The 27,088-nt window shown below is 42.7% G+C and overlaps 3 protein-coding genes across 4 annotated transcripts in view; 2 read left to right on the forward strand and 1 right to left on the reverse strand.

The window, feature by feature from the left end:
• The window catches only part of cpne4b (copine IVb), a 20,580-nt gene extending 19,031 nt beyond the window's left edge, over positions 1–1,549 (reverse strand). The window contains exon 1 of the mRNA XM_069695042.1: positions 1,255–1,549. The gene's annotated coding sequence lies outside the window, so the exon portion shown is untranslated. The remainder of the gene's footprint in view (positions 1–1,254) is intronic.
• Positions 1,550–2,438: 889 nt separating this feature from the next.
• On the forward strand, positions 2,439–11,559 carry dync1li1 (dynein, cytoplasmic 1, light intermediate chain 1). The gene is made up of 13 exons (XM_069695055.1): positions 2,439–2,766; positions 3,070–3,143; positions 4,798–4,914; positions 5,123–5,353; positions 5,557–5,711; positions 5,924–6,017; positions 6,604–6,739; positions 6,828–6,939; positions 7,170–7,229; positions 7,364–7,408; positions 7,508–7,595; positions 7,718–7,840; positions 10,051–11,559. The coding sequence occupies exons 1-13, from the start codon at positions 2,459–2,461 to the stop codon at positions 10,167–10,169; spliced, it is 1,662 nt and encodes a 553-aa protein (XP_069551156.1). The 5' UTR covers positions 2,439–2,458; the 3' UTR covers positions 10,170–11,559.
• A 4,327-nt stretch (positions 11,560–15,886) lies between these two features.
• Positions 15,887–26,057, forward strand: LOC138618946 (catenin beta-1-like). 2 transcript variants are annotated; one of them, XM_069695067.1, is made up of 17 exons: positions 15,887–16,155; positions 17,384–17,433; positions 17,935–18,144; positions 19,097–19,347; positions 19,465–19,703; positions 21,079–21,280; positions 21,410–21,554; positions 21,729–21,832; positions 22,148–22,282; positions 22,461–22,664; positions 22,789–22,947; positions 23,143–23,262; positions 23,459–23,609; positions 23,695–23,816; positions 24,290–24,350; positions 24,767–24,962; positions 25,098–26,057. In XM_069695067.1, exons 2-16 carry the CDS (start codon positions 17,421–17,423, stop codon positions 24,955–24,957), a joined length of 2,307 nt encoding a protein of 768 aa, XP_069551168.1. In that variant the 5' UTR covers positions 15,887–16,155; positions 17,384–17,420; the 3' UTR covers positions 24,958–24,962; positions 25,098–26,057. The 2 variants fall into 2 exon arrangements, with proteins under 2 accessions (XP_069551168.1, XP_069551177.1); XM_069695076.1 differs by lacking the exon at positions 15,887–16,155 and adding an exon at positions 17,091–17,285.
• Positions 26,058–27,088: the final 1,031 nt, after the last annotated feature.

Consider the following 27,088-nt stretch of genomic DNA (forward strand, 5'->3'; position numbering starts at 1 on the left):
TTTATGCACTGTAATGCTAATTAAATGCACTGGTGAGGAGGAGGGTATAAGTGTTTGGGTCTTGAATAAATTTTAATTTTCCAGATCTGTACAAATACAAGAACTTAATCACATTACATGTTTCGAATATTTGCCACATATTTCGTTGTGTTTGAGTGTATTACTCTTACCAGAAACTACCTTCAAACACAAGAGTACAAATTGCAGAGAGGGAAGCTGAGTTTTATTCCTGCCATATCAAACAAAATACACAATAGCGATGATTGATTGTGGAGGCATGTTCAAATCAGGCTCTTCACTTGTCCGCTCCTATTCTCCACACTCTGACAATCACTAGAGCTAGATAGCCTTGACCCTTGACTTTGTGTGTGTACACGTGTTTGCGTGTGAGCGTGACCATTCACCTTGTGCACATATGTAGAGGGACTGTGACAGATTAATGATCCAGCCACAGGAAGGTCCATGACACACAAGTGCACTGTAATTGCTCGGTCACATATTGATTATCAGAGAAAGAGAGCAACATTGCCACAGTACAACCTAAAGAGAAAGGCGTGTGGCAACTGTTATGCAACCATATTAATCATGGCAGGTGACAGCGGCATGCTCAGCTGAAAGAGTGGACACATACTGGGATTTAGAAAAAAGCAGAGAGGAATATCCAAAGTGAACCGGTCTGGTGACACAAACTTACAATGTGATGAGAGTTCACATTTAGAGAGAGAATAAGGAGAGAGGGAGGGAAACAGAGGTTGTGTGAGGGGGGATTACAGAGATGGAGTCTGAGAAAAAACTGTAGAAAGGCAGCCAAGTGATAAAGAAGGAAGGTGGTGGATCATCCCCTCTCATAGGGCTTATCTTGTTTTATAGCAATCCAGGATCAGAAAATTAAAGCAGAGACTGTGTTTTAAAATAACTCAAAAAAGAGAATAACTCCAGACCCTGCAGTCTTAATAACATTTTGTTGAATGGGAATAAAATGAATAGTTATCTGTTTTGTTTCCGACTTCAGAATAATTATAGCCAATACATCCACAAAGTCCAACAAGCTGTTAAACAATAAGATAATTCGTCCTCCTCCTATAATATCTATATGTAGGATACGCTGTAGCCTATATGTCAGTCACTTGCAATACAATAACGTATAGAAAATTGTCCAGGCCAAATATTTGTAATATCATTCCAGCTCTGCACGCACCGAGTGAGCCATGCACCATCCAGGCTACTGCGATCTCCTGCAGGGAGAAAACTCACCTCAACGACCTGGAGAAAAGATCCGAGCGGAGCCGAAGAACTTCGCCGCGGTTTACTTGACAATCACGGATACCTCACCGCCTCGGGACCCATCTCACTCTCTTTGTCTATATGTTTTTCCCCCCCCACCTCTCAATTCCCCTTCACCGCAGAGCCCGGCCGGTTCTGGCGCTGACAGTCAAACAGAGCTGGTGTCTAATTCCCACAGCTCGAGCACAGTGAGGATGCGCTCCGTACGCCTGGGTTTACTCTGGGTGAAAGATGGGGAGGAGGAAGACGTTGCGCCACTTAACTGGAGTTTGTAATCCGCTCGCTCCATCGGGGGCCGCATAGAGCGCACTGTATGGGGACCAGCGGCAGCGGATCTCGGTGTCATGGCGCCATCTAGTGGTTGTTGTGGTGAACTGGCACTTCTGAAACTAATTTTCTGGTTCTCAGCTTTGACCGGCTGCGATGCGCTTCAGTGGTTTTATAATAAACGGTGACCGCACACCTGAGACCGCTTGGCAATTGAAGTTCACGCTGTGCCCACCAGATTCACTGGTCCTGATGAATTAAAAACGTTTCCAACTCGTGCATGAGGAGATTTTACTGATTAAATAAACAAACAAAAACAACAAAAAATAAAGGTGGTTTATGTTTTTTTTTTTATGATTTCTGTATTTAGGCAGTTTCCACTTGTGCACCTGGAATTACACTAACTTGTATAAAATTTTTTTTTAAAAAGTAACCTACCATAGCCTAAAAAGAAATAGGATTTTTTTTTTTTTTTTACTGCGTTAAATATTTATTTAGCCATTGAAGTGCATCTAATTCCTACATGGAATTATATGCTCTTCATCTCCTCATAGGTTTAGGCCCTGTGCCACGTTCACAAATCGAGGCATTTATTTAGGAGCAGCGAGTTTAAGAGGATATTTTTTTTTATCTGAAACGGATTTGCATTTATCCTGATAATGTATTTGGATAAATCGGCCAGGATAGGCAATATAACAGAAATGGTTTGTCATTACGGGCCATTTATAACAGGCTCTGTATTGTGTCAAGACTGTTTGGTTCATTGTTTATTTATTTGTCCCAATTCACACAAACGATAAACCTTTAAAATCCCCCCCACCCACAGATAGTTTATTTTTGACATGACTGCACGCAGAAGAGGGAACTCTCCCGCTGCAGAACTTGGGTGAGGGCGTTTTGGTCCAAGATGTGTGTCTCTTCGGAGATGAGATCATTTCACGACTGGAGCAAAGACCCCCAGCTTTTGTGCGGTTCGGTGCGGACGGGCGGTGCGGGCGGACCACGCCCCGGCTCCGGCGCGCCGTTCCCGTGCCGGAACATCAGGCTGAGCACGCCGCCGCCGCCGCCGCTACATCCGGGCGCTTCCGTTCAGTTTACAAGCCCTGCGAAGATGGCGACTTCAGGGAGGAGCGCGTTATTATCCTCCGCCTCGACCGGACCTAAGAGCGCACCGGAGAACTCCAACCCGGAGGAGGACGACGGGCAGGACCTCTGGTGGGCGACGAGCGATTTGAAGCCGGTTTATTGCGGCGTGCGGAGTTTTTAAAGAGGCGGCGCGGAGAAGCCCCGCCGCGCCGGGAGGAATAGATGCTTTTGACAGCTAGCCCGCTAACGAGGCTAGCTGGCATCAGCAACCGAAGGCTGATTTGGGGGCGCCGGTGACACGGCGGCACTTAGCTCGCTTTACTTTAGCCTCCCGCTGCCTGTTGTTGTTGTTGTTTGTTTTGTTTGTTTGTTAATGAATGAACACGCCTTTTATTTGGCTGCGTTGTAACGGAGGGGCTGCTCTGTCTGCAGGTCCACCATCCTGAGCGAAGTGTCGACCCATTCAAGATCAAAGCTACCGTCCGGGAAAAATGTCCTGGTCATGGGTGGGTATCTGTCTGCGGTCTCCCTAAGCTAAAAAAGAAAAAAAAAAGCCAATATGCATCGTGAGCTGGAGCTTGGTCGCCCCCTCCTCCTCCTCCTCCTCCTCCCCGGTGATCACCTCCCGTGATCATCATCGTCTCCTCCCGCCGGCTCGACTTTAATTCTGCTCGGTAGCTTAAGCTAACGCGCTCTCTGGACTCGTGGTGCTTTTTTTTGTGTCGGTAGCTGGCGCGTTTGGCGAACAGAGGAGGGGAGGAGGGGGGAGGAGGGGGAGATGGAGACAGGTGTATGTCCTGCACACACGCACGCACGCACGCACCACTTCATCATCATGTAACCGAGCCGCTTTGAAAAACCCTGCAAGTCATTCTAGCATCCAGAGATGCTAGCAGCAGCAGCAGCAGGTAGAGATGGAGAGAAGACGAGACAAACCAGCGCTCGGTGTGATTTTTGATTTTTGAAGGTGGGGTTGGGGTGGGGGGGGTCCACCCACGGGGCTTTATGTGAGCGAGGCAGAGAAGGGGTGCCTCCCTCTCTTCCCCGTCGTCTCGCACATACAAAACACACTGTCTGCACATCCGCCTGGGATAATCCTGCAGCCTGCTCTACCCGTCCCAGCTAATCAGCGCGTCGGTTACTCGTGTACATGTGGAGGCTGCGAAGCCATTTGCCTTTTATTCTATTCATGACAACATCAGCAAGCTCCTCTCTCTCTGCGTCTCGGCCCGTCGAGTCCCCCTGTCGGTTTAAGGTGATATGGCGTAGTAGCGAGTACGGATGCAGACTTTGACCTTCCGGCGCACAATAACAATGCCACGCTGTCATCTTCGAGGTTGGCGATGCTAATTGGATAAAAGCAGATAGATTTGGCAGTAGATCAAATTACGTTGTTATATAGCTATTGATCCCTTATTTAAACTAAGCCTCTAATCAAATAGGTTGGATGATTTGCAACATGTCCAGTACATCTATTTTCTTAGAGCTGCAACAAATTGTTTAGCAATCATTTAAGGCAGTTGATTGTAAATTGTGGCTTTTTTTTTGAAGTTCAAATAATTGTTTATGTCATTTTTATCAAGCAACAATGTAAAACATTTCAAAAATTTTGATTTTTCAGTAGTAAGCAGCTGGTGCTTTTTTTTTATTTTTTTATTTTTTATCTTATGTGATAATAAAATACGATGGACAAACCCAAGTAACTTTAAGATGCCGCTTTGGGCTTTTAGCAAATCCCCAGTATTAAGTTTGATCGTTGGAGCCCAATATTTGAGCAGTTTTGTGCTATCCTAATTTTGCATTGTGTGTAGTGCATACTTGTGCACACCACATTCAACTATTAACTCTGTAGTTACTGAACGTGCAGTATTTACAGCTCATAAAATGATACAAGACACTAGGAAGCATTGACATATTGTACACTTTCAACAGTGGTGTGGTGTGCAGGTTGTCCTCACCGGGTTTGCTTTTTAACATGCTTGTGCCAAATTTTCAAGTTCACAGTGATTTAAACCAAAAGCCTTTACAGTTTAAACTAAACTGCAAATTCTTCTCATTATTTTTATTGGAGTGAATGTGACATGGAGGAAGGCATGTTGTAGTTGACTGACCACATTCAGTGCATGTTTTTTTACTGATGTCATGTGTGTATGTGTTTAGGTGAGGTGGGCTCGGGGAAGACCACCTTGGTTGCAAAGCTACAGGGGGTCGAAGAGTACATGAAAGGGCGTGGCCTGGAATACCTGTACTTCAGTGTCCATGACGATGACATTGATGGTAACTATCAACTGCTTGCAGTTTTTAATATTATGTACTTCTCATTTTGTGACCACACAGTATACAGAGTACTTCTAAAGTAATACAGCAGAAGGTTGTAAAGGACTATTCATTTATCTTGACCTATTTTGTGTGTGTGTGTGTGTGTGTGTGTGTGTGTGTGTGTGTGTGTGTGTGTGTGTGTGTGTGTGTGTGTGTGTGTGTGTAGACCAAACTAGGTGTAATGCTTGGGTGTTAGACGGAGACCTTTACCATAAAGGTCTGCAGGGAGTAGCCGTACCAGTGGACTCTATCGAGAACACGTTGCTGCTGATAACGGTTGACATGTCGCGGCCTTGGAACGCCCTGGACTCTCTCCAGAAGTGGGCCGCCGTTGCTAGGGAACACATCGACAAACTCCGAGTCGCCCCGGAAAAGCTGCGGGAGCTGGAGCACAGACGTGAGTCATACTGACAGTAATCAAACGTAGCAGTAGATAAATCAGTGCTTGAGTGATCTGAGAGGTTTGAAAACATTACTCGGATAAGGAATGTATTTATTAAAGTCTAATGGGACCCTCTAGGGTTTTGTTTTGAGAGGCCAGTTATGAGAATGATAATGCCACATGATATATGTTTGTCTTTGTCTGTGTATGGTGTGTAGTTGTAAAACAATTCCAGGAGTACACGGAGCCGGGCAGTGGGGAGGATGGCACACCGCAGAGGAGGAGTGAAGAGGAGGAGAGCGTGCTGCTGCCATTAGGAGACAACACACTTACGCACAACCTGGGAATACCAGTGGTGGTGGTCTGCACTAAGGTACACACCCGTTGTCGGGCTGTGTATGAACATATTTTAACTAAAAATCCATGTGTGCAGCATCATTATTCAGTGACTAAAATTCAATGCAATAGGTACAATATCACCACCTTTAAGAAGACGTGAAGAAGGGTTTTATCTCAGAGAAACACTATGATTTATTGCATCTACTCACAAACATTCACCTCTGACACCTGCTCATCTGTCCTCAGTGTGATGCCATCAGCACATTGGAGAAAGAGCACGACTACAGAGACGAACACCTGGACTTCATCCAGTCCCACATCAGACGTTTCTGTCTGCAGTGTATCCTTCAACTAACACAATGCTGTCTCTTAGGTGTCGCCTTTGACTGCTGACAAAGCTGAATGTGGCTTCATCGCAAAGTTAAAGTGTTGCAAAGACTTTGTAATTGCCTGGTCAGTTGCTGAAATTTTGCCTGTACTCTCTTAGCACTCAGCTGATCAGTGATGAACTGAGTTTTGTTCTCGGGTCATATCGCAGGTAGAGTTCCCAGCTGTATCATTGTTGCAGTGGTTTTGCCACTGTAAGCTATTGAGCTGTTTTTGTTGCTTCGTTTTGCAGCAAAGCGAGTTCAATAAAAATTATAAATTAGCTGGTGCTGCCTCAGGTTGTTTGTTTTTCATCATAATATTTGTCCAGTCAATGCTGAGTGGAAACAGTATCACATTTTCAAGGATTATTGTGTTTAAAATTAGCTGAGATTGCACACTGCCTGAGTTCTTGTGTTCCGGTAGCAATTAGTCTGAGGTAGAATTAATTTTTGTGTAGTTCTGCTATAATTAAAAAGTGTTGCTTTTTTTTTTTTTTTTGGTGCTGTAGTGTGTTTGGAACTTGTGGTGTTGAAAAATGTCCTTGACAGCAGTGGAAGATGGCGCCTCTCTGGTTTACACATCAGTGAAGGAGATGAAGAACCTGGACATCCTGTACAAATATCTGGTGCACAGACTCTACGGCTTTCCCTTCCACTGCCCTGCACAAGTGGTGGAAAGAGATGCTGTCTTCATGTAAGCCTGGGAGTGTGAGTGTGAGTCCTAGAGGACTGCAGGACCACCTGTATTTACTTTGTAACCCTTCCTTTATCTCCTCCACCAGTCCATCAGGTTGGGACAATGAGAAAAAGATCGCCATACTTCATGAGAACTTCCAGACGGTAAAAGCAGAAGACAGCTTTGAGGACGTAGTAGTCAAACCACCAGTCAGAAAGGTACAAGCTCCCATTGAAAAACCCTAACTTCAAAAGATCCTCTTAGGCAAAACACTTTTTCATACAGTTCACAGCCAATGCACTAAGCCAGTAACCCAATATCCCTGCAGGGATCATGATAGTTTTATCCAGTGAAATGTATTAGCAGCTTTGTAGCCACAAAAAAAACCAACCTGGAAGCAAAAAAAACATCTTAAAAATGTATAATTGTTTTTCTGCCCTTTCACTAGATTGTACATGAAAAGGAAATCCAGGCAGAAGATGACCAAGTGTTCCTGGTAAAACTGCAGGTCAGTTTTTAGTTGTGTTAATACCAGTTGGTTTGCTGCTTATGTGTGCTCAAATTAAATCTGACTCGAGGGTCTTGATATGTTAATTAAATCCTAATTAGAGTGAGTGTGCATATTGTGCTCTAATTTTACAGTCGCTGCTTGCCAAACAGCCTGCTGTGACAGCAGGGCGACCAGTGGTGAGTGCTGCTCTTTTTTTTTCACAAGTTTTGGCCCAAAAAAAGAAAACCGCCTCCCAGTGTCCACACACGTGTGAAATAATCTTTTGTTGTTAATAGGACACCACCAGCAGAGCACCGACGGGATCCCCGAGGACGAGTAATCGCTCTGCTGCGGCCAATGTAGCAAACGCCATGCCACAGTCGGGTGGGTCAGGCATTTCATTCAGCCACTCGTGTTCATTGCTTCTGTCATTGCACTGCTGTTTCCATGTTCTTTTTTTTTTTTGTTCTTTTTTTTTTTTGAACTCTTGTCACCTCATGCTGCAGGTCAGACCAGTGAAGGTGTCCTGGCCAACTTCTTCAACAGTCTACTGACAAAGAAAGCGGGTGCAGGAGGGCCCGGGACACCAGGCGGTGGTAACAATACTCCAGGAACTGTACGGAAGTCAGGTGAGAGTACACGCTGCTGTTAGACGTTGCCCTGGTTTTCTATGACAAGTTGTATTTAAAGCTCATCCTTAGTCACGCCTCATCCCTCAAGCTTCAGTTTGATTTTTACCTCCCATTTGCCACCCTTCCTCTTTACTCCACCGTCCTCCACCAAAGAAAATCGTAAAAGGGTCCGAGAGCATCTCCATCCCCCAAAAACGTACACAGCCATCACCATCATCTCTATGCTTGTTCGTAGCTCTGTGTGTGAATGCCTTTTCCTTCTTAACTACACCCACGGTGTTTTGTGTGATCTCACTGTTAACATCAATCATAATGTGTGTATGTGTATGTGCTAGTCAGAGGATGCTGGCCACGTTAAGGTGTGTGTGGGCAAGATATTTCTCATCTATTATTGCTTGCAAATGACATCGTCCATTCTTAGAAACCCCCATTATTCTTTTTTAACCCCCTCACCTGAACCTCCAGCATCCGAGGAGGATTATTGCTGAGATCAAGCCTTCTGTATCACCCATTTACTTCTCGTACAAAGGCACACAGACTGGGCTGCGGGCTTTCTGTTAAGTTAATTTATTTATGCATCGTATATGCCCTTCCAATATGCAGATTAACTTTCCAAACTGAGAACTGAAGTAGCAGTCCAGGAGATGATCCCTTGGCTATTTAATTACTTTTGCGCCCCATGCCTCAGTTTTGTTTTCAGAAAGGCAGTTGGTCTCATTAACTTCAATGCACAGTAATAAGAATTTACAACTGAAATATGTGTCTGTGTGGTCTTGTAAAAGAGGAAAGCTCATGCATATTCATAATGACGGGCTGATCGGATTTAGCTCACATGTAATGGAATAGATGTATTGATTTCATGTTAAGACCTCAAGCAGAAAGACCAGGAGGATTTCTTTAATGACGGTTGCATCGCAAATCTTTTCCCTTCCACTACCTTGTCCCCACTTTGCTCCCCTACATTCTGGTTTATTTTAATTTGAATGATTTCATTGCATGTTGCATTGCATTTCTCACCACTAACATCATTCACAACCAGTGCACATGATTCTAAGTAAGACTGGGCTATTTGAAGTAAATATTATCTTTGATATATATTTATCAATATACGCCATTATATATGCATTGTCTGTGAAATGGTTTAAACCAAGGCAGATATTTTCAGTTAGTTTGTTCCTACAGTAATCTGTAATAAAGTCCATCCTGTGCAACATGGAAGCATAACTTGCAATGATGCACAGTGAAAGTCATAAAACTTTACATTTGCTTGTTTCAAGTATTGCAGTTCGAGATAATTTTACTCCGAAGGTATATTTTAGATATTTAGTGCAGTTATACCAATAAATAAAAATCTATTAGTCTCTGTCATCCAAATATGTTTAGAGCATGATCACAATTGTATCATTGTTGTATAAATATCAGTCCCTCCAGGAAATTAGGATTTTGCAATTGCGATAACTAATGCAAATTTAACCCAGCTCTGCAATGTTTACTGGAGCTTGCAATTAAAAGTTTTGTGATGAAGGTACTCAGTTGAAGCTCTGCTGAAAGCACTGCAGCACAAAGCAAGGCTTTTCAAAATGAACTTGCTTTATCAACAAAAATAACTAAACATTTCAGTCAGCAAGGCTCTTCAACGTCTTCTTTCATCAGCAAAAATAACTACATACTGGTTGACTGGAAAAAAAAAACGTGAGACCCTTGAAGTGATGAGGTTTATGGGAAATGCGGCCTTATCATTAGAATGAATCTACCTATTGTCAAACTTCCATGCATCAGTCTAATCGTTCATTTAAAATCGCTCATTTCAGTTCTCCACTTTTCCTTGTTAGAGTGGCTGCTGTTGTCCTGAGAAGCAGCAGCACTGTGTGGGTGCTCTTCCTCCTAAAAATGAGACGAGACACAATGAGAACACTGAAACTAGTGCCGCCATATCATATTGAAAAAAGACAACAGCCTAATTAACAATACTAAAATCATGGTGATATTCTTGTTCATCCGTGTTATATAATCAGTATGTCACCCAGCTCTTATTTTAACCATGTGCAGTTGCCTTTGTGTTTATTGCATTATGGCTTAACCACTTGGTGCTGTGAAGATGCACTGCTATTTGCTGAACTGCCAGTGTAGCTTGTTTATTTTATTGTTTCTGATGTGATATAGTGCTAATTTGTATGTTTGTATGTGTGTACCAACACTTGATGCAGGCTCAAAGCTGGGCCTGAGTGATGTCCAGGCCGAGCTGGACCGCATATCCAGCCGGGAGACCGACTCGGACTTGCCCAATGCCAACGACACCCCTGCCACCGATGGCCAGGACACATGAAGACCAAAACACTTCACCCGGCTCCCCGTCTCTCCCCACTCCACTTCAGTCACCGTCCCCCTCCGGTCTTCCCTCCACTCTCACCCTACACTTTATCTTAAAGATGCGGGGGGAAGGGAGGGGTGGACACACAGTTTTTCCTCCCCATTGTCTTTCACTTTCTCCTCCAGGAGAAGAACTGACCCTCTCTTCCCCTACGTCTTCACCCACACCTTGTTTCCACCCACCCCCTCTTTTCTTCCTGGGTGTTACACTGAGGACAAGTATTTGTCACTGTTACAAAGATACAAGACTGTCTGTTACATGAGAGTATATGGGTAGGGGAGAGGGACCAGTTGGGGTGTGAAGGTTGGTATGAGACGTGGGGTTGAAGAAGATTGATTGCAAGAATGAAAGCGAGGGTGTTTAATCCATCCATTTATTGTGATGGTACAGTTAGTGTTTTTACAGTAGGAAATGTTGAGGGCGCATGTTGAAGAAACTGCACTGTGTTTAATGTATTTGGGGCAAGTCATGCTTGACTTGGCCAAAGGAAGAGATTGAGAACAAAAAAAAAAGAAATGCCTGAAACAAAAATTACAAACGGTCTTGTTTTTGTTTTGTTTTTTTAAGATGAAGGGAAAAACATACGTGTGTGTGCATGCATGCGCGCACGCGTATATATGTACGCGTATATATGTGCGTGTGTGTGTGTGAGTGAGTGAGTGAGTGAGTGAGTGAGTGAGTGAGTGAGTGAGTGAGTGAGTGAGTGAGTGAGTGAGTGAGTGAGTGAGTGAGTGAGTGAGTGAGTGAGTGAGTGAGTGAGTGAGTGTAAGGCTGAGACAGATAGAGTTAGTGAAGTTATTTCCAACCTAAACCTGTTTCTTCAGAAATCTTTGGCTATTTGCATTTTAAACAAATGGCAAAAAAAAACATGGCTATGCTCTTACACTACAAACTTGCTATCAACTCTTAAAACAGTGCAAACGCTTAATATTAGAGCAGTTGTTTCTGCTAGACTACATGAACCAAACGTGATAAAAAATGTAAAAAAAAAAAATCTGTCAAAAAGTCAGTCATTCAGTTTTACATTGGCCAATCTGCCCCATAAGGTACTTACTACATAGTAGTTCAAACCCGTAGACAACAGACAGTGCACTGAAAAGGGAGGGTGGTAGAGGGCGGGTGGGTAGCTGAGCTTTACTTGTACAGAAAGACGCACTAATGATTAAGTTCCGTAGTTACTGCTGGCAGGGTGGTGGCTGGGAAAAGGGTCAGAACGGGAGTTTCACATCACGAATGTACAGTCATTGTCTTGCTGATTGGTCCTGTTATTTCAGAGCTCTGTGTTGGCGTTTGTATAATCAGATCTGTCAATCAGTCAAATAAAAGGTGTATTTATTCCGATTCATCCACTTGGTGTCTGTTTTTTTTATTTTTTATTCCTCCTCTCCCGCAACAAAAAAATGTAAATTGTATTGTGTGAATTATTTTACAAAGGATTAAGTTCAACTCACAGCTGAGGTTCCTTCATTTGGGTATCTGGGGTTGAGCCACTGGTGATAAACACTTGCTTGTGAAGAATGAAAACATTTATTGTAGCTTCTGGCGCACATGATTAGGGAATGTCAAAATGGGCACACTTAGATGAAATACCAGAAGTAGATGAAATACCAGAATGTTTATTTCCTGTAGAAAATGTGTGAATGCTACCCTTCAGCTGCTGAATGCATTGTTGCTGCATCAAGCTCGGGAGGGAAAAGGGGAAAAATGTGCAAAAAGGATCAGTCCAACCTCGTGTCAAACCAGGCCCCGCTAAGAGGACTACTACTCATGTGGGATGCAACCTAAACACTTAACTATCAGGTCATACCAATACTGAAAGAAACAGAGTGAGAGAATTCTTAAAGCCTTCACCTCTGAATAAGTTTGTGTTCTTGTGTCTTTGCTGCAGCAAACAAAAGGATAGACTGAAAAGGGCCTGATCCAGGCCTGCTATTGGTTCATGTGTGGCCAGATAGGTGGAGACAAAGTCGCTGATGTCCTTCGGACGTCAATGTCAGACGTCCAACAGACATTGGAAAAAGATGTCTGCTCAACGTCTCTGCGGACGTTCCTCGGACATCAATATCGGACTTCCAACGGACGTTGAAAAAAGACGTCCGCTTAACGTCCGCTGCGAACACTAATGTCAGACGTTGGAAAAAAAAATTCTTGTGAAAAGCTTGCTGTGGAAAAAGGTGAAGGGCCACTAAAACCCTGTGTTGATGGGGAGGCTCCACCCCCTGCTGCATAGAGGCCAGGTTGCCACTCAGAGGCTGCCATATAATGATCCCAGAAACGCAGCACGTGTGATATAATTATTATCGAACGTGCCGCACGTCTCGTGTCCAAAAAGTGCACAAAAGGCACAACCTTGTTTCCTCAGCAACACTTCCACCGAGTTTGAAGCAGGTGGGATGAACGGTTGTTGAGATATGCGAAGGACAGAGATTTCTGAAATGATATAGAGAGATGCTGGAAGTTCCAAAAGAAGTTCCCTTAATCAAACTTTTTTGGGCCTTTTGTGGCCATCGATCTTTCTCAAAAATGTCCGCTTGCCGGATCAATAAATTCTATCCATCCATCCATCCGATCAATAAATTCCATCCATCCATCCAGCCACCCACAACGTGGGACTGTGAGAAACAATGTTTCGGTCTATGTCTTGTACATATGGTGGATTGACATTGAAGTTGACTTTGACTTTTGACTTGACGTGATTTCCTGAATTTAGTTTTTTGCTGATTGGAGTGAAATCTGTGCAATTCAATTTATTCAACAATAAGTTTAGGTGTCTCAGAGCTTTTCAACAAGCTATGGAGGATGAAGCAGCCCATTGTTTTTTTTTAATCTCCAATCAACACGTCATGGCGGACGACAGGTTAAAGACCATTGGAAAACCCAGCATTAAAGACCTTGGAGAAGATTTCTTCGTAAAAATTGATGGATGAACGAAGTAAAGGTGAACGGTGGAGTTTTGTAGATGTTGAGACAGTAATGGCACAGCGGCCATGCAAAAACTAAAAAAATACAATTGACACGCATCTTTTCGTAGATCTGGTAGCGACTTCTTGAAATTGATGGACGAACAAAGTACAGGTGGGTGGTGGAATTTGTTAGAGTCTGAGGGAGAGAAATATCAGCACAGTGGCCATGCAAAACACCCAGCATTAAAAAATAAAATTGACACACACCTTAAGCAAATCTTGTAGACATACTTCTTGCTTTAAATTTGATGGACAAACAAAATAATGGGATGGACAGGCAAATGTAAAGACAGAATTATTGGGGGTGACACGAGGACTTGGCTAAAACTAATGTACGTTTGACGAGCACGAGTATCATCTGAGTAAATGTGTCAATATCCATGTTAATGAAGGCTTCTGACAAACACCAGCTCGTGCTGGGCTTTCCTGAATCTGGCCAGGTGCATGTCCAGCTGCTTATCCTGAAAATCAATTGTTTTCAGTGCACTGGTAATCTGACACCTCACTGTACCCCTGCATGCGTTTGGTAACAACCGCAATTCACTCACAGCTTCTTCAGCGTGTCATTTGTCGGCTTTCCTTTTGATCTGGAGCTTTGTTCACCAAAGTTGAACTTTGTTCTTCTTGTCTTCCTCAGACTGAAAGAAGTGAAGATGAACGTCTCAGTCACATAAACAACTTGACACTGAAATGCATGCTGGTTCAATCATTTAATAAAAATAGACAGTTGTTATCTTTACCTGATAGGTCAGCTCTTTGAACTTCCTCATATTTACGTACTCCTTTGATGGCCTAGGTAAAATGCTTCTATTCAGCTTCGAGCTCGCTATCCAGATATTTTTTTCATTTTAAGCATTTGAAAGTTACAGCGCATCTCGGGGAGGTTTAATTGGGATTTTTGTTTAATTGTTTATGTTAAGATATCTTTAATGTTAGCACTGTCTCGTGCACAGTATTTTCTGCAATAGGTGCCAAATCCTTCCCAAATGAATGTACCTACATATGGTCCTGCTGTGTTCGGTGCTAACTAAATGGTAGTAGTTATTTTAGTAATAACAGATTTTTTTTTTTGGCCACTTGGGGGCCGCAGAAACAGGTTAAGACATCTAGCAGCAAATTATTATTCATTTGAGGTTGTGTTTTCATTCTGTTTCTGCTCTGTTTTTGGTCCCCACCAAATCCTGATGGAAAAACGTTCCCTTATTTAGCAGCTAAATGTTCCATTAAATTCCCCAGATCCTCTCTAACTGTGTCCGTTTGCTGTTTGGTGTTAAGCAGGTTGTGTTCAGTGTGTTTTCAGACCTTTTTCTTCTTGCATGACTGATTGCAAGGAATAAGAACTCCAGATTCTGCCTAACAAATGACTACATGCATAAAATGGGCTCATTTCTGTTTCATAAATGCCATTTGTAGAAGCTCCTGGATTCATATTTTTTGATGACAGCTTGAAGATGTGCTTTTTTATATATATTGTCCTTTCTACATATATTGTGTAAAAAATAATATATTGTCCCATTTCCATTTGCTCTGGCGATCCTCACTGTGGTATTATTTACACTTCTGACAGACGTGAATATGTTTCTTATTACTTTACCACAGACTTCTGTCACTTTTTTATAATATAAAATGTTTCAACTATAAAATGTTTCAACTGATCATTGTGGTGTAGTAAATGTTCACAGTTCCCTTTCCCATTTCCTGCAGTCACAACAATATATTGTTTCTAATTGTCACTTTGGACTTTGACCATTTCTGATCTGTGACATGTACTACTACACACATGGACATGTACGGATAGCATGCATGGACACTTTCTGTTTTGATTTTGTTCATTTGATATGAATGGGTTTTTTTTTAAATTATTAAATCTGTAATAGGTAGATATTGAACTTTACAATCAATTTATTGTAATTGTTGTGATGCTCTAAAAAAATTAAGTGCATGCACAAGAGCAGGAGATGCATATATAAATAGATGTTAAGTCGTTAGACTGACACACAGGCATGTGGATTTCGAATGCAGTCAGCCTGTAAATAATTGCCCAAAAAGACGCCTATATGTAAGCAATTAATAGGCTTCAAATAAATATATATTATATATATTAATGTTTTAATGCCCTTTAAAGTCTCGCACAAAGTAGTTCATATAGGCTAGTGTTCTATCATGATCACTTTATTTGTCCTGGATTAATAAAGTGTATAAAATCCAAAAAAAATCAAACTAAAACTATAGATGTCTACAAAAAAAAATGTGTCCACTCTACATCTTTCGTTATGGTGTCATTTTTATTCGGCTATATTCTGTATAGAGTGTAGACTACTTTTCTTTTTTTTCCTTCCTCCCGTAACGACTGAAGCTTGCATTTGCAAAGTGTGTGCAGGTGTGTCAAATACAACCCCCCCCCCCCCCCCCGTGTTTGCAAAAATGATATGACTTAATTCATTTAGCTTCGTGAATTAATGGTTTAAGTCTGTGTGAGGGGGAAATGTTTTGAGTCTGCAGTTTAACTGCACGTTAATTAAACCCCTCTGTCATATCACGGCACCTCACGAATTACATTCCTTTCCAATGAAAGCACATCGCTCCTCGCCACTATAGCACCCCTCAAAGCACGTTCATTTACGTTGCTGGGAAAACCTCAGAGCTTAACTGGCCGACGGGACCGAAACCACCCTCCCCAAAAGAAAAGACATCATATTCTGGCAAATGGCCGTAAAACGACAGCTTTCGGTGCTAAAACTTTTGTTTTAAATGACGCCCTACTTTGCCGAGTGCGGCAGAATACGGTATTTTCCTCCTTTCGCCATCTTGATGTACAAATGCACAGGCGGAAGAAACATCTTCGGCGGAGCAGCGAGCGGGTGTGGTTCGGACTCGTACGGGTGGTGTTCACCTAGCAGCCCTTCTCCTATTTTCAGCTAAAAGAAAAGGGATATTTCTTTTCCTGACGAGAACCACGGAGGAGCCGCTCGACTCTGGTAAAGATAGCGCGTTTCGGTGTCGGCATCACACGACGTGTTCGCGGCGCGTCAATTCTCTCCGCCTCGCGAAAGAAAATCATCTTTGGCCGGGGAGGGGGGCTCCGGTGGTGGGGTGGTGGTGGTGGTGTTTTTTTTTTTTTTTTTTTTTTTTTTTTTCTGATTTGGCTTTGGCAGCATAAGCAGGTTGTTTTTTTTTTTTTTTTTTTTTTTTTTTTTTTTTTTTTTTTTTGTTGCACGGTGGCGCTTGGATCTACTTTTCATACGTCCGAGCTAAGCTAAGCTAAAAAAAAAAAAAAAAAACACCCCAGAATTAAAACATTTTGGGGAGTAAGCTCCAAAGTCACGATTCCGATAATGGACTCGTTTGGTTACAAAAAAATAAAATATATATAACGATTTGCGTGACTTGTTGCGTCTTTTAAGACGTGTCGGACCGCGTTGTTACTCGGCGGCCGGATCCCTAAACACACTGATTGTTTATATTAGCTAACTTAGCGGAGAGGTTAGCTACGCGAGTTTTCAAGGTAAAGCTAGTAGGGTGGCTAAACACGTGCTTAAAGCGCTTCGATGTTGATTTATGGTGCTATTTAAATTTGCTTTAGTGTACAGTAGGCTGGGTTGGTTTTTTTTTTTTGTTTGTTTTGGGTTTTTTTTTTTTTTTCCATTTAGTTGTGAGCTCGTCAGGCTCACGGTTAGACCCACCACGAGAGGAGGAGTCATGGAAGTGATTGCGGGGCGGAGAAGGAGGAGGTGGTGGAGGAGGTGGGGGGTAGTTTCTCTCATTGGAAACCCAAGCTGCGAGGTCGGAACTTGGCCGTGGGAGGGAGGGGAGGGGAGGAGGAGGGAGGGGAGGGAGAAAGGGAGGGAGGAGGGGGAGAAATATGCCTTTGATGTTCTTTGCCGCTGAATGGTGAATTGTGTTCGTGCTGGCCTGGAAATACCCACCGCTTTGCTCTCTCGCTCTGTCTCTCGGTTGGAGGTGGAGGCTCGGCATTTCCCCCCCCCCCCTCATAGCTTACGTTAAAAGCAAGGCAAACAAAAGTAGTCTGAATCACGGGGAGCTGTCACAGGTAGACGAGAGGTTTGATAACCCGAGACCACGTAGTACGAAAACGTACAACGACCAGGTTTGGCTTTGGCGAACAGGAAATTGAGTGTGAGGCGTCTTATCGTCTCTTGTGTACTTGTGTATATATATATATATATATATATTTTTTTTTAACAGATATATCTCCAGTGCGGGCTGAGGGCAGGCAAGAACAATGGCTACCCAGTGTGAGTATGAAAAACGATATTCGTTTCATGTGAACGAATTTATATGAGCACGGATGTACTTATTTTTCTTTCATGTCCACACATACCTTTATCTGTACATGAACCATTGCGAACCTTTGGTGGAAATCGGACAAATGAGCGGCAGGCCAGCGCATGTAACGGTATCCCAAGGAATTGTAGTTTTTTTTATTTTTGTTGTTGTTATAATTTTCTCTAAGAAATAAATACTTCTCAGGAATGTAGAATGAACTAATTCCTGAGCTATCACGCGTTAAATTGCATGTGCATTTCCTTTGCTTTTCATTTCCTTCGAAACACAATTTGAAATTACATTTTTTTTTTCCCTACAACTAACCGTCATGAATAAGAATACTGAAGCCTTCGTGAGTAGTCTTTAAAATGTAAAATGAGGAAGTTGGTTATATTAAGTGATCAAAAGGTTATACTTCTGTTCTGCCATGTCATTTCTTATGTTTCACTTCTTTGCCTTTTTTTGTGTAGCTGATTTGATGGAGTTGGACATGGCAATGGGTGACAGCAAAGCTGCTGTGAGCCAGTGGCAGCAGCAGTCCTATCTGGATTCAGGCATTCAGTCTGGCGTCACCACCACAGCACCATCTCTGAGCGGCAAGGGGAACCCGGATGCTGAGGAGGATGATCCAAGTCTCTATGACTGGGAGTTCAACCCGCCCTTCACTCCCGAGGCTACAGGTATATGTGATGTTGATATATATATACCGATGAGCCAAAACATTATGACGTATCATGCATGTCAAGGTCTAGGACAGATTAAAGGTTAACTAAAACAGTTGGTTCTTGTAGTAAAATGGTGAATGCAAGAGAAATCGGCAGGTGTAAAGACCTGAACGGTTTTGAGAAGGGCCGCGTTATAATGGATAAATGACTGCGGTAGAGCATCTCCAAGACCGCAAGGCTGGTGGGGTGGTCCCAGCCGGTACTAGTGAGTACCTAGTGATAGCGGCACAAAGAGGGACAAACCACCAACTGGTGCTGGGACAAGTCTGATCCTGGATGACTCCAACTTGCAAATTAAAAGCTTTAAAGGATTTGCTGCCAACCTCTTGGTGCCAGATATCACAGGGCATCCTCAGAGGTCCTTTGGAGTCCATGCCGCAGCACGTCTGTGCTGGTTTGGCCAAATGCAGAGCTCAACATATCGGGCAGGGTATGCCATAATATTTTGGCTCATCAACGTGGATCATGATATGGTACATTTCTGACAATCTGATTCAGAACATGTTTAAAGTTAAATAACCAGGCGGCAATGTTTGGTTTTGGCTAAGCTAATGAATTAACAAACTGGTAGTGGTAATTATTTACAATCAGAATGTGAAGGCTGTAGCTCAGTCGGTAGAGCGGGTTGAACACTAATCGGAAGGTTGGTGGTTCAATCCCCAGCTCCTCCTGTCCACATGGCTAAGTGTCCTTGAGCAAGACACTGAACCCTAAGTTGCTCCCGATGGTGTACCATCGGTGTGTTGTAAGTTGCTTTGGATAAAAGCATCAGCTAAATGAAATGTAATTTGTATGACCATAAATCTGTCCCTATCAAAGATGATCAGCATAGCTACTACAGATGAAATGGATTGGCAAAAACGTCTGTACTCTCATGATATTCACACTTATTTTGCATTTCTTTCAGACATTGAGGGTTATGCCATGACCCGGGCCCAGCGTGTGCGCGCTGCCATGTTCCCTGAGACCTTGGAGGAGGGCATCCAGATCCCACCTACCCAGCTGGATGCTGCTCACCCAACAGCTGTGCAGCGTCTGGCAGAGCCCTCTCAGATGCTAAAGCATGCGGTGGTTAACCTCATAAACTATCAAGATGATGCTGAGCTGGCCACACGTGCCATCCCTGAGCTCACCAAACTGCTCAATGATGAGGACCAGGTACATGTGCAAATTAACTAAATGGTAGCTGAGTAACTCGAAGCATCATGAACGTTAGTAGCATTTTACATCCCTCCCTGGACCATTCATCCCTAACAAACATTATTTCTGTCCTAGGTTGTTGTGAATAAAGCAGCTGTAATGGTGCATCAGTTGTCAAAGAAGGAGGCCTCACGCCATGCCCTGATGCGATCCCCTCAAATGGTTTCGGCAGTTGTTCGTGCCATGCAAAACACTGGTGATGTGGAGACTGCTCGTTGCTCTGCTGGCACTTTGCACAACCTTTCTCACCATCGTGAGGGTCTCCTTGCAATCTTCAAGTCTGGAGGGATCCCTGCCCTGGTCAAAATGCTGGGGTAAGAAATGGGAAGGATTGGGCTACTTATTTTTATTGCGTATCTGACAATAATGACGGCAGCGAACCTTTCTGAAGGTGGTTTGTGTTGGGTTTTTTTTTTTGTCAGCGTTGTGATGGCTGTGAATGAAGATTATTTGTTGGATTTGTTTGCGGGTTACATTTGTGTCATATACAACACTGCTGCTCTACATCAGTGAACGGTAGCTTGTAAGACAGGCCCCAATATCATTTCACAGACTTTGAATTCAACTCTCTTCCACTGGCCTCTAATGCCCAACAGATGTTTGTTTTAGGCTCAAACGTAGCATGCGTGTTGCATTGTTCTATTGATCACATAGCAATGTACAGCAATGGCACCAACGGACTGATGAGTGTTGTGATACTGACTCAAACACAACAGCAAGAGGCTCAGCTGCAACATACTTCCAAAGAAAAAGTGAGCAAAACACGGCGACAAAGAAGGGTTATATCCGCAGACAACCGACATAAATCTTCAGAACCCGCTTAAAGAATGAAATGGCCCACACCTCAGTTTGAAATCATTGAGCCGTCTTCCTCAGCCTTTGTGTTTTTCCATGAAAAGACAAAACGCACAGCCAAAACAGTTCGCTCTCTGGCAAGTTACAACCTGTTGGATGTCGCACGTGTGTGTTTGAATTTGCACCTGGAATCACGTTACCATGCTTTGAATGCAGTTTGGAGCAGTAGCATGAGAGAAGTTGAACTGGCACATTTCTTTGACTGCAGCTGCTGAATGTATTTTGAAAAAGGATAGTAATTTGTCCTATCCAACCATTTTAGGGGTAATAATGGTGAACATTACGAAGTTTCCATCAAATTTGCATGATTTGGATTTCTTTGTAGTGCTATTAATGCTTTTAAAATTGTGTTGGTGTTCATGTTTTGTTGGCAATTGGATTATTAAATCAGATTAGGACAGAGAAGAGCTAGTGTAGTAGTGCTCCAGTGTACCAGCACTAATTTGCAGATGACTTTACAGGAGTGACTAGTTGTGAGGTTAGATCATTTAAGTAATACCCATATTTTTCCCTCCGGTAATTCATGTTTGCTAAATTTTATTAGCCTAAACTTTCTACTAACACATGGTTATCTCAGCTGTGAAAGGTAGCTAATAATCAGTATATGCAAATGATCCAAAATCTGCAACAGCACCTCGAGCAGCATAACGGTCATCTTCTGAGCGGCGTCTTACCAGAGACTAATTGTGTTTTGTTCATGGTCACTCGATGAAAGCCTTCCACTTTGTGTTGTGAATTTGTGTGTTTATTTGTGTCTCTAATGCCAGTTTGAAAAGGTGTCTTTAACGGCTACATTTTTGTCTGAGTACTTTGTTGTTTGAATGCCTTTTTCAGCTCACCGGTGGACAGTGTTTTGTTCTATGCCATCACCACGCTCCACAACCTGTTGTTGCACCAGGAAGGGGCCAAAATGGCAGTGCGTCTCGCTGGAGGACTGCAGAAGATGGTGGCCCTGTTGTCTAACACCAATGTCAAGTTCCTGGCAATCACTACTGACTGCCTGCAGATCCTGGCATATGGCAATCAGGAAAGCAAGGTATCGGAACATCAGCTGATTAATACACGCTTTTGCATTTATTTATGTTCTCCCTTGTATGTTTGCTCACGCCTCCTGGCTAGCAGCAATTTCTATGTAAATATAAGCACACACCTTCCTTTATTTTAGCTGATCATTCTCGCCAGCGGTGGCCCCCAGGCCCTGGTCAACATCATGAGGACCTTCACATATGAGAAACTGCTGTGGACCACAAGCAGAGTGCTCAAGGTGCTCTCTGTTTGCTCAAGTAACAAGCCGGCCATTGTAGAGGCTGGTAGGTACACATTCATGTTCCAGAAATGAAACAAAAATACAATACAGTGATCGAGACTCATTGCAGTACAACTGTGGGTATTATAAGCGGTCTAACTTTCATTTTGTAGTTGTGTTTTGCTGGCAGGTAAAGTTTTTAGATGTAATGAATTTGTTTGTTTGACTGTGTGTGCAGGAGGCATGCAGGCCTTGGGGCTTCATCTGACTGACCCCAGCCAGCGTCTGGTCCAGAACTGCCTGTGGACTCTGAGGAATCTTTCAGATGCTGCCACTAAACAGGTACAACATACCGTTTCTCTCTGGTCATAATGGCTAACTTCTCGCAAGCCACAGGTTCAGTGTTAATTGTTGCTTATAAATGTGTTGAATGCCTCCCACATGGAACAAGAATTTACTAATTCAACACAGACACTTCTTTAACAACATGAAATAATTGTTTTAAACTGTATGACAACTACTAACATACAGCATTCCTACATTCCCATTTAATATAAAAAATGTTAGATAAAACAAAGATATTAATTCGAATTTATTGTCATTTATTCCACTCCTTGTTTTTGTTTTTTTCTTTCCTTGCCACCCTGCTCTCTGTAGGAGGGGATGGAGGGTCTTCTGGGCACTCTGGTCCAGCTGCTGGGCAGTGATGACATCAACGTAGTAACATGTGCTGCAGGCATCCTCTCTAACCTGACCTGCAACAACTACAGTAACAAACTCATGGTCTGTCAGGTATGTATACAAGCATCTTTTGGGAAATTTAGCTTTGTGTCCACGAAGCTTATACACGTTATCGATCCATGAACATTTCTATGGAATATTGATATTATTTTATGATATAAATTCTTTACTGCTGTTCAATTTTTGGATGTAACAGCACGCAGACTTCTGATTGATCTCATCCCGTTAGGTCGGCGGCATTGAGGCTTTGGTGCGAACAGTCCTTCGGGCTGGCGACAGGGAGGACATCACAGAGCCAGCCGTCTGTGCCCTGCGACACCTGACCTCCCGCCACCAGGATGCCGAGATGGCCCAGAACGCTGTGCGCCTTCACTATGGCCTGCCTGTGGTGGTCAAACTACTGCACCCTCCGTCCCACTGGCCACTAATCAAGGTCCGTATAGCTTGGTTTCCGTTTTACCGTCACATATTTCCAGACTAAAAATATCACCACTGTTGAACAGAATTCCTCAAAAGTCATTTTAACTCTAAACGTTTCAAATTTTCCTTAAATCCAGGCTACCGTTGGTCTGATTCGTAACCTGGCTCTGTGCCCGGCAAACCACAGCGCTCTGCGGGAGCAGGGAGCCATCCCCCGACTGGTCCAACTGCTCGTCAGAGCTCACCAGGACACCCAGAGGCGCACCAGCATGGGAGGCAACCAGCAGCAGTTTGTGGTGTGTGTGTGTGTGTGTGTGTGTGTGTGTGTGTGTGTGTGTGTGTGTGTGTGTGTGTGTGTGTGTGTGTGTGTGTGTGTGTGTGTGTGTGTGTGTGTGTGTGTGTATAACCACACTTCAAGTTTTCTTTATTTGAATACGCAGAATTTTTCGGTGTATTTGATTTTCTTTTCATCACGTTCAAACACTTAACAGGAGGGAGTGCGTATGGAGGAAATAGTGGAAGGCTGCACAGGAGCTCTGCACATCCTGGCCCGGGATGTCCACAACAGAATTGTCATCAGAGGGCTCAATACCATTCCACTCTTTGTCCAGGTAATACCAAACCCAGAATCTTATTACAGAACTCCTAGAGTCCCTCACGCTGTGTATTTCAATGTCCTAAGCAAGGAAATGTTTTTTTTATGTTGAATATACCAAATCTGGAAGGTAACAGCTTAGATCTTCCTCTCTTTCGCACACGTATCTGTGCTCTCATCACACATCATACCTTCCCTGTTCTTGTGTTCAGTTGCTGTATTCTCCAGTGGAGAATATCCAGCGCGTGGCAGCAGGTGTACTGTGTGAACTGGCCCAGGACAAGGAAGCTGCTGAGGCCATCGAAGCTGAGGGAGCCACTGCACCGCTCACAGAGCTGCTGCACTCCCGTAATGAGGGCGTTGGTGAGTATGCAGGCCCAATTATGGACTGTGTGCACATTTCTGATTGTCGTTGTCAACCATTGTGTTGCTGTGCATTCTCCTGTAGCCACCTATGCTGCGGCCGTCCTGTTCCGCATGTCTGAGGACAAGCCCCAGGACTACAAGAAGCGTTTGTCAGTGGAGCTCACCAGCTCCTTGTTCAGAACTGAGCCTATGGCCTGGAATGATGTACGTGCACACATGCATTCAAAGCCTGAGCAATATGTTGTTTACGTGGAAAGAATGTGACGTGCATGCCCCCTGTGGTGCACAAAGAAAATGGAGGAGCTATTCACAGTTGCAAATGTGTATATATATATATATATATATATTTTTTTTTTTTTTTTTTTTTAAGTCTTGTTATTTTGTTCCCTTTTCATTTTAATTGACAGTGACGTTGCAGTTTTGCATGTTGATCGGCAAACATTGTGTGATTTCATAGAAGTAAAATGCATGGATTTAAATTAGTTTTATTTTTGGTAGTGTACAAACCACAAAAGTAAAGGATGTACTATCTCAATTATCATAGGGCATCAGTTTGTATGGTTGCTCTGTGTTTGGGATGAAGCTACACACTCTTCTACATAGGTTGGAATTTGGCAAGCTATACTCACCAGTCTCTGCTTTTCTTTTCTTTTCTTTCTTTCTTTCTTTTTTTATAGACTGGAGACCTGGGACTAGATATGGGAGCACAAGGAGACCCCCTGGCTTACAGGCAGGATGGTGGGTCCTTGTTCTTTCTCTAATTACAATCCTTTCTCTCTCATTTGTATATTGATGTAAATTGTATCTTTTTTTTTTAAAAGCAACTCAATTTGTCTCCTGTCCATATAGATTAAAAACATGTTTACAACTTTATTAAATGTTTGTGCAGATGTTTAGTTGCACAGAGGCTTTTATCTCTCTTCAGTCGTGCATCGTGCAGGAGAAATCCCCGAGTTTATAAGTATCCAAAAATTTCAACCAATTGTCCGTCAGCCTTCTCTGTCCCTACTAAGTCATTTTATATGGCGTCACGTAGCATTGCCAGCTGTTCATTTTGCAATTGTTTGAATTTAACCCACGGTGTAATGTTTCTGTGTCATCTCAACCTTTTGCATCAGTTATACATGAGGGGGTTTTCTTCTTCTACCTTTCAGATGGAGCATACCGGGCCTACCCAGCAGCTTACGGCCAGGACAGCCTGTTAGACCCAATGATGGAAGGTGCTGACTACCATGCCGACACTCTGCCCGACCTGGGTCACCACACTGATCCATTGCCGGACCTCGGCCACACCCAGGACCTGATGGACAGCAACCAGCTGGCCTGGTTTGACACCGACCTGTAGGATTGGTAAGACAGACCACAGAACACCGACATTACCATTTCATGGTAAAACTTTTTTTTTTTTTTTTTTTTTTTTTTAAACCTACATTTCTATGAAGAACACCTTACTAATTAAAAATGTTGTCCTGTGTTCCTCTGCAGTTGTATTCTGATAGAACCTGCATTGTGATTGGCCTGTATTGTCTGAAGCAGCATTATGATTGGCCTGAGTTGACAGTAAAGAAAGGAATAAGGGGTCTTGGAAAGTGCCTGACACAAGAAAACAAAGAAGATGGTTGCCACAGGAATGTTAAAGCAAGTCGAAACAGGGGGGGGAAAGAAGGGGTTAAAGTATCAGCGAGATGTGGAATCACACAATGGAGGTTTTTGAGCAGGTTACCCTATATGGACGAGTGCACATGGGGTGGATCTTAAAAGTTTGAAACACATATGTTTTAGCCTTGCCTGTATTCTTATCAGTTTTATTTTGTTTCTATTTTTCTTATTCTATTTTTTTATTTCTTTTTGTATTACTCATTCTCTGTTATGGTACTGACCCAGCTTGCCTTCGCACTAGCCATCTTCATTTTCTCTTCAATGCTAATCATTTGTAATTTTTTTTTTTTTTTTTTTTTAAACGTATATTACATGTAGTGTTAAGTTATAGTGATATTATACAATGTTCCTTTGGTTTATGGTCGAATGTGTAGAACACTAATAATCAGTTGAATTGTACTCTGACTTAAAGTGTAACATTGTGTAGTTTTTTTTATAATCTCAAAAATGGAGAATTATGCATTCTTAATATGTGCTTGTTTAAGCATAAAATATGTCAGTGTCACAAATGTTCTAAAGAGGGATATGGGTACAATTGAGGGGGGGTTGGGGATAAATCTAGAGACAAGTGTTTTATATACAGTATCACTGGTAGGTTAACAACTATTTTGTATGCTATCATTGGATGTCTGATAGAAAAGTCTAACGCTATCGTTGGTGGTCTAATAAAACCCAGTTTTATGTGCTATCAGGGGTAGCTGGGTTGATGAACAGTTGTAGTCCTGCTGTGTTTATTTTGGAGACGAGGTTATGACACGGCTGAAAATAAAATGGCATTTTATTTCATTTAGTCTCTGTCCCGTGTTGTCTGTCCTGACATAATTACCCTCAGATTGTGTGAACCATGGACAAAAAAAACAAAAAACTCTTTTGTCCAAAGTTGACATTCAGCCTAAAACCAGTGTCCTCTGCACTTAAATGATGACATCAGATGGATAATCAGACAAAATATCAGCCCTGCAATTAAAGTTTATTTGGAAGCACTCTGGATTAAAAAAAAAAAAAAAAAAATGGTGATTTTTGGAACGCAGATAAACTCTAGATTAAATGGTTTCCTCATTAAGAATCAATCAAAGCAAGGTTTGAAAGTTGTTTTTTGAAATGTGCATTTAATACAGTCGGTGACCCATTTATGGCCTCTACATTTTCTGATGGTCGCTAATAGTCCATACCGTTTGAGCCCAAGGACATATTTTCATTAGTTTAAATGTGCTGAAATAGAGGGGGAAAAAAACAACAACATCCTTAACGATTAGGCAGCAAACGGTGTTCCAAGGAGCAGGTCGAACCCTTTTTATGACCCATGTTATTAATCATACAGCAAGTCGTAGACTGTACAACAGCCAAGATGTTTTAGAAGGAAATTATATTGTTAAAAATGACCTGGTGTTTGACTAATTTAGATGACAATTGTAAGACTCCACTCGTGACAACATCTGTCCCACCGTAGTGTCTCTTTCCCTAATCCTGTTCAGCTTCGTCGTCATACCCCAGTCGCATGTTGCTGTCGCGAGTTGCTCCCAACATCAAAGTCGCACACGGGCTGTTTGGGGTGTGCAGAGGCAGAAAGGATGACTGGCACATGGTAAAAGTTTCGGGCTCCCCTGGGCACATTACACGTTTTGTTGATTGACGTAAATACATGCCCTGAAGTCAACCGCATTTAAAAAAAAAAAATAAGCCTTTCTTCAAATGTGAATAACTTGCTATTAAATTAACTTGAAAAATAACTATTCACTCAGTAACTTGATGGGACCTATATGGCAGGTTAGGAATTGCTAATCGGAATCATCACAACTCATGACAACTTCAGAGCT

The sequence above is a fragment of the Brachyistius frenatus genome, unplaced genomic scaffold, assembly GCF_029030835.1.
Source record: "Brachyistius frenatus isolate BFR_SWC_R1_liver_20210118 unplaced genomic scaffold, ASM2903083v1 Contig_2, whole genome shotgun sequence".
In the NCBI taxonomy this organism is placed as follows: domain Eukaryota; kingdom Metazoa; phylum Chordata; class Actinopteri; family Embiotocidae; genus Brachyistius; species Brachyistius frenatus.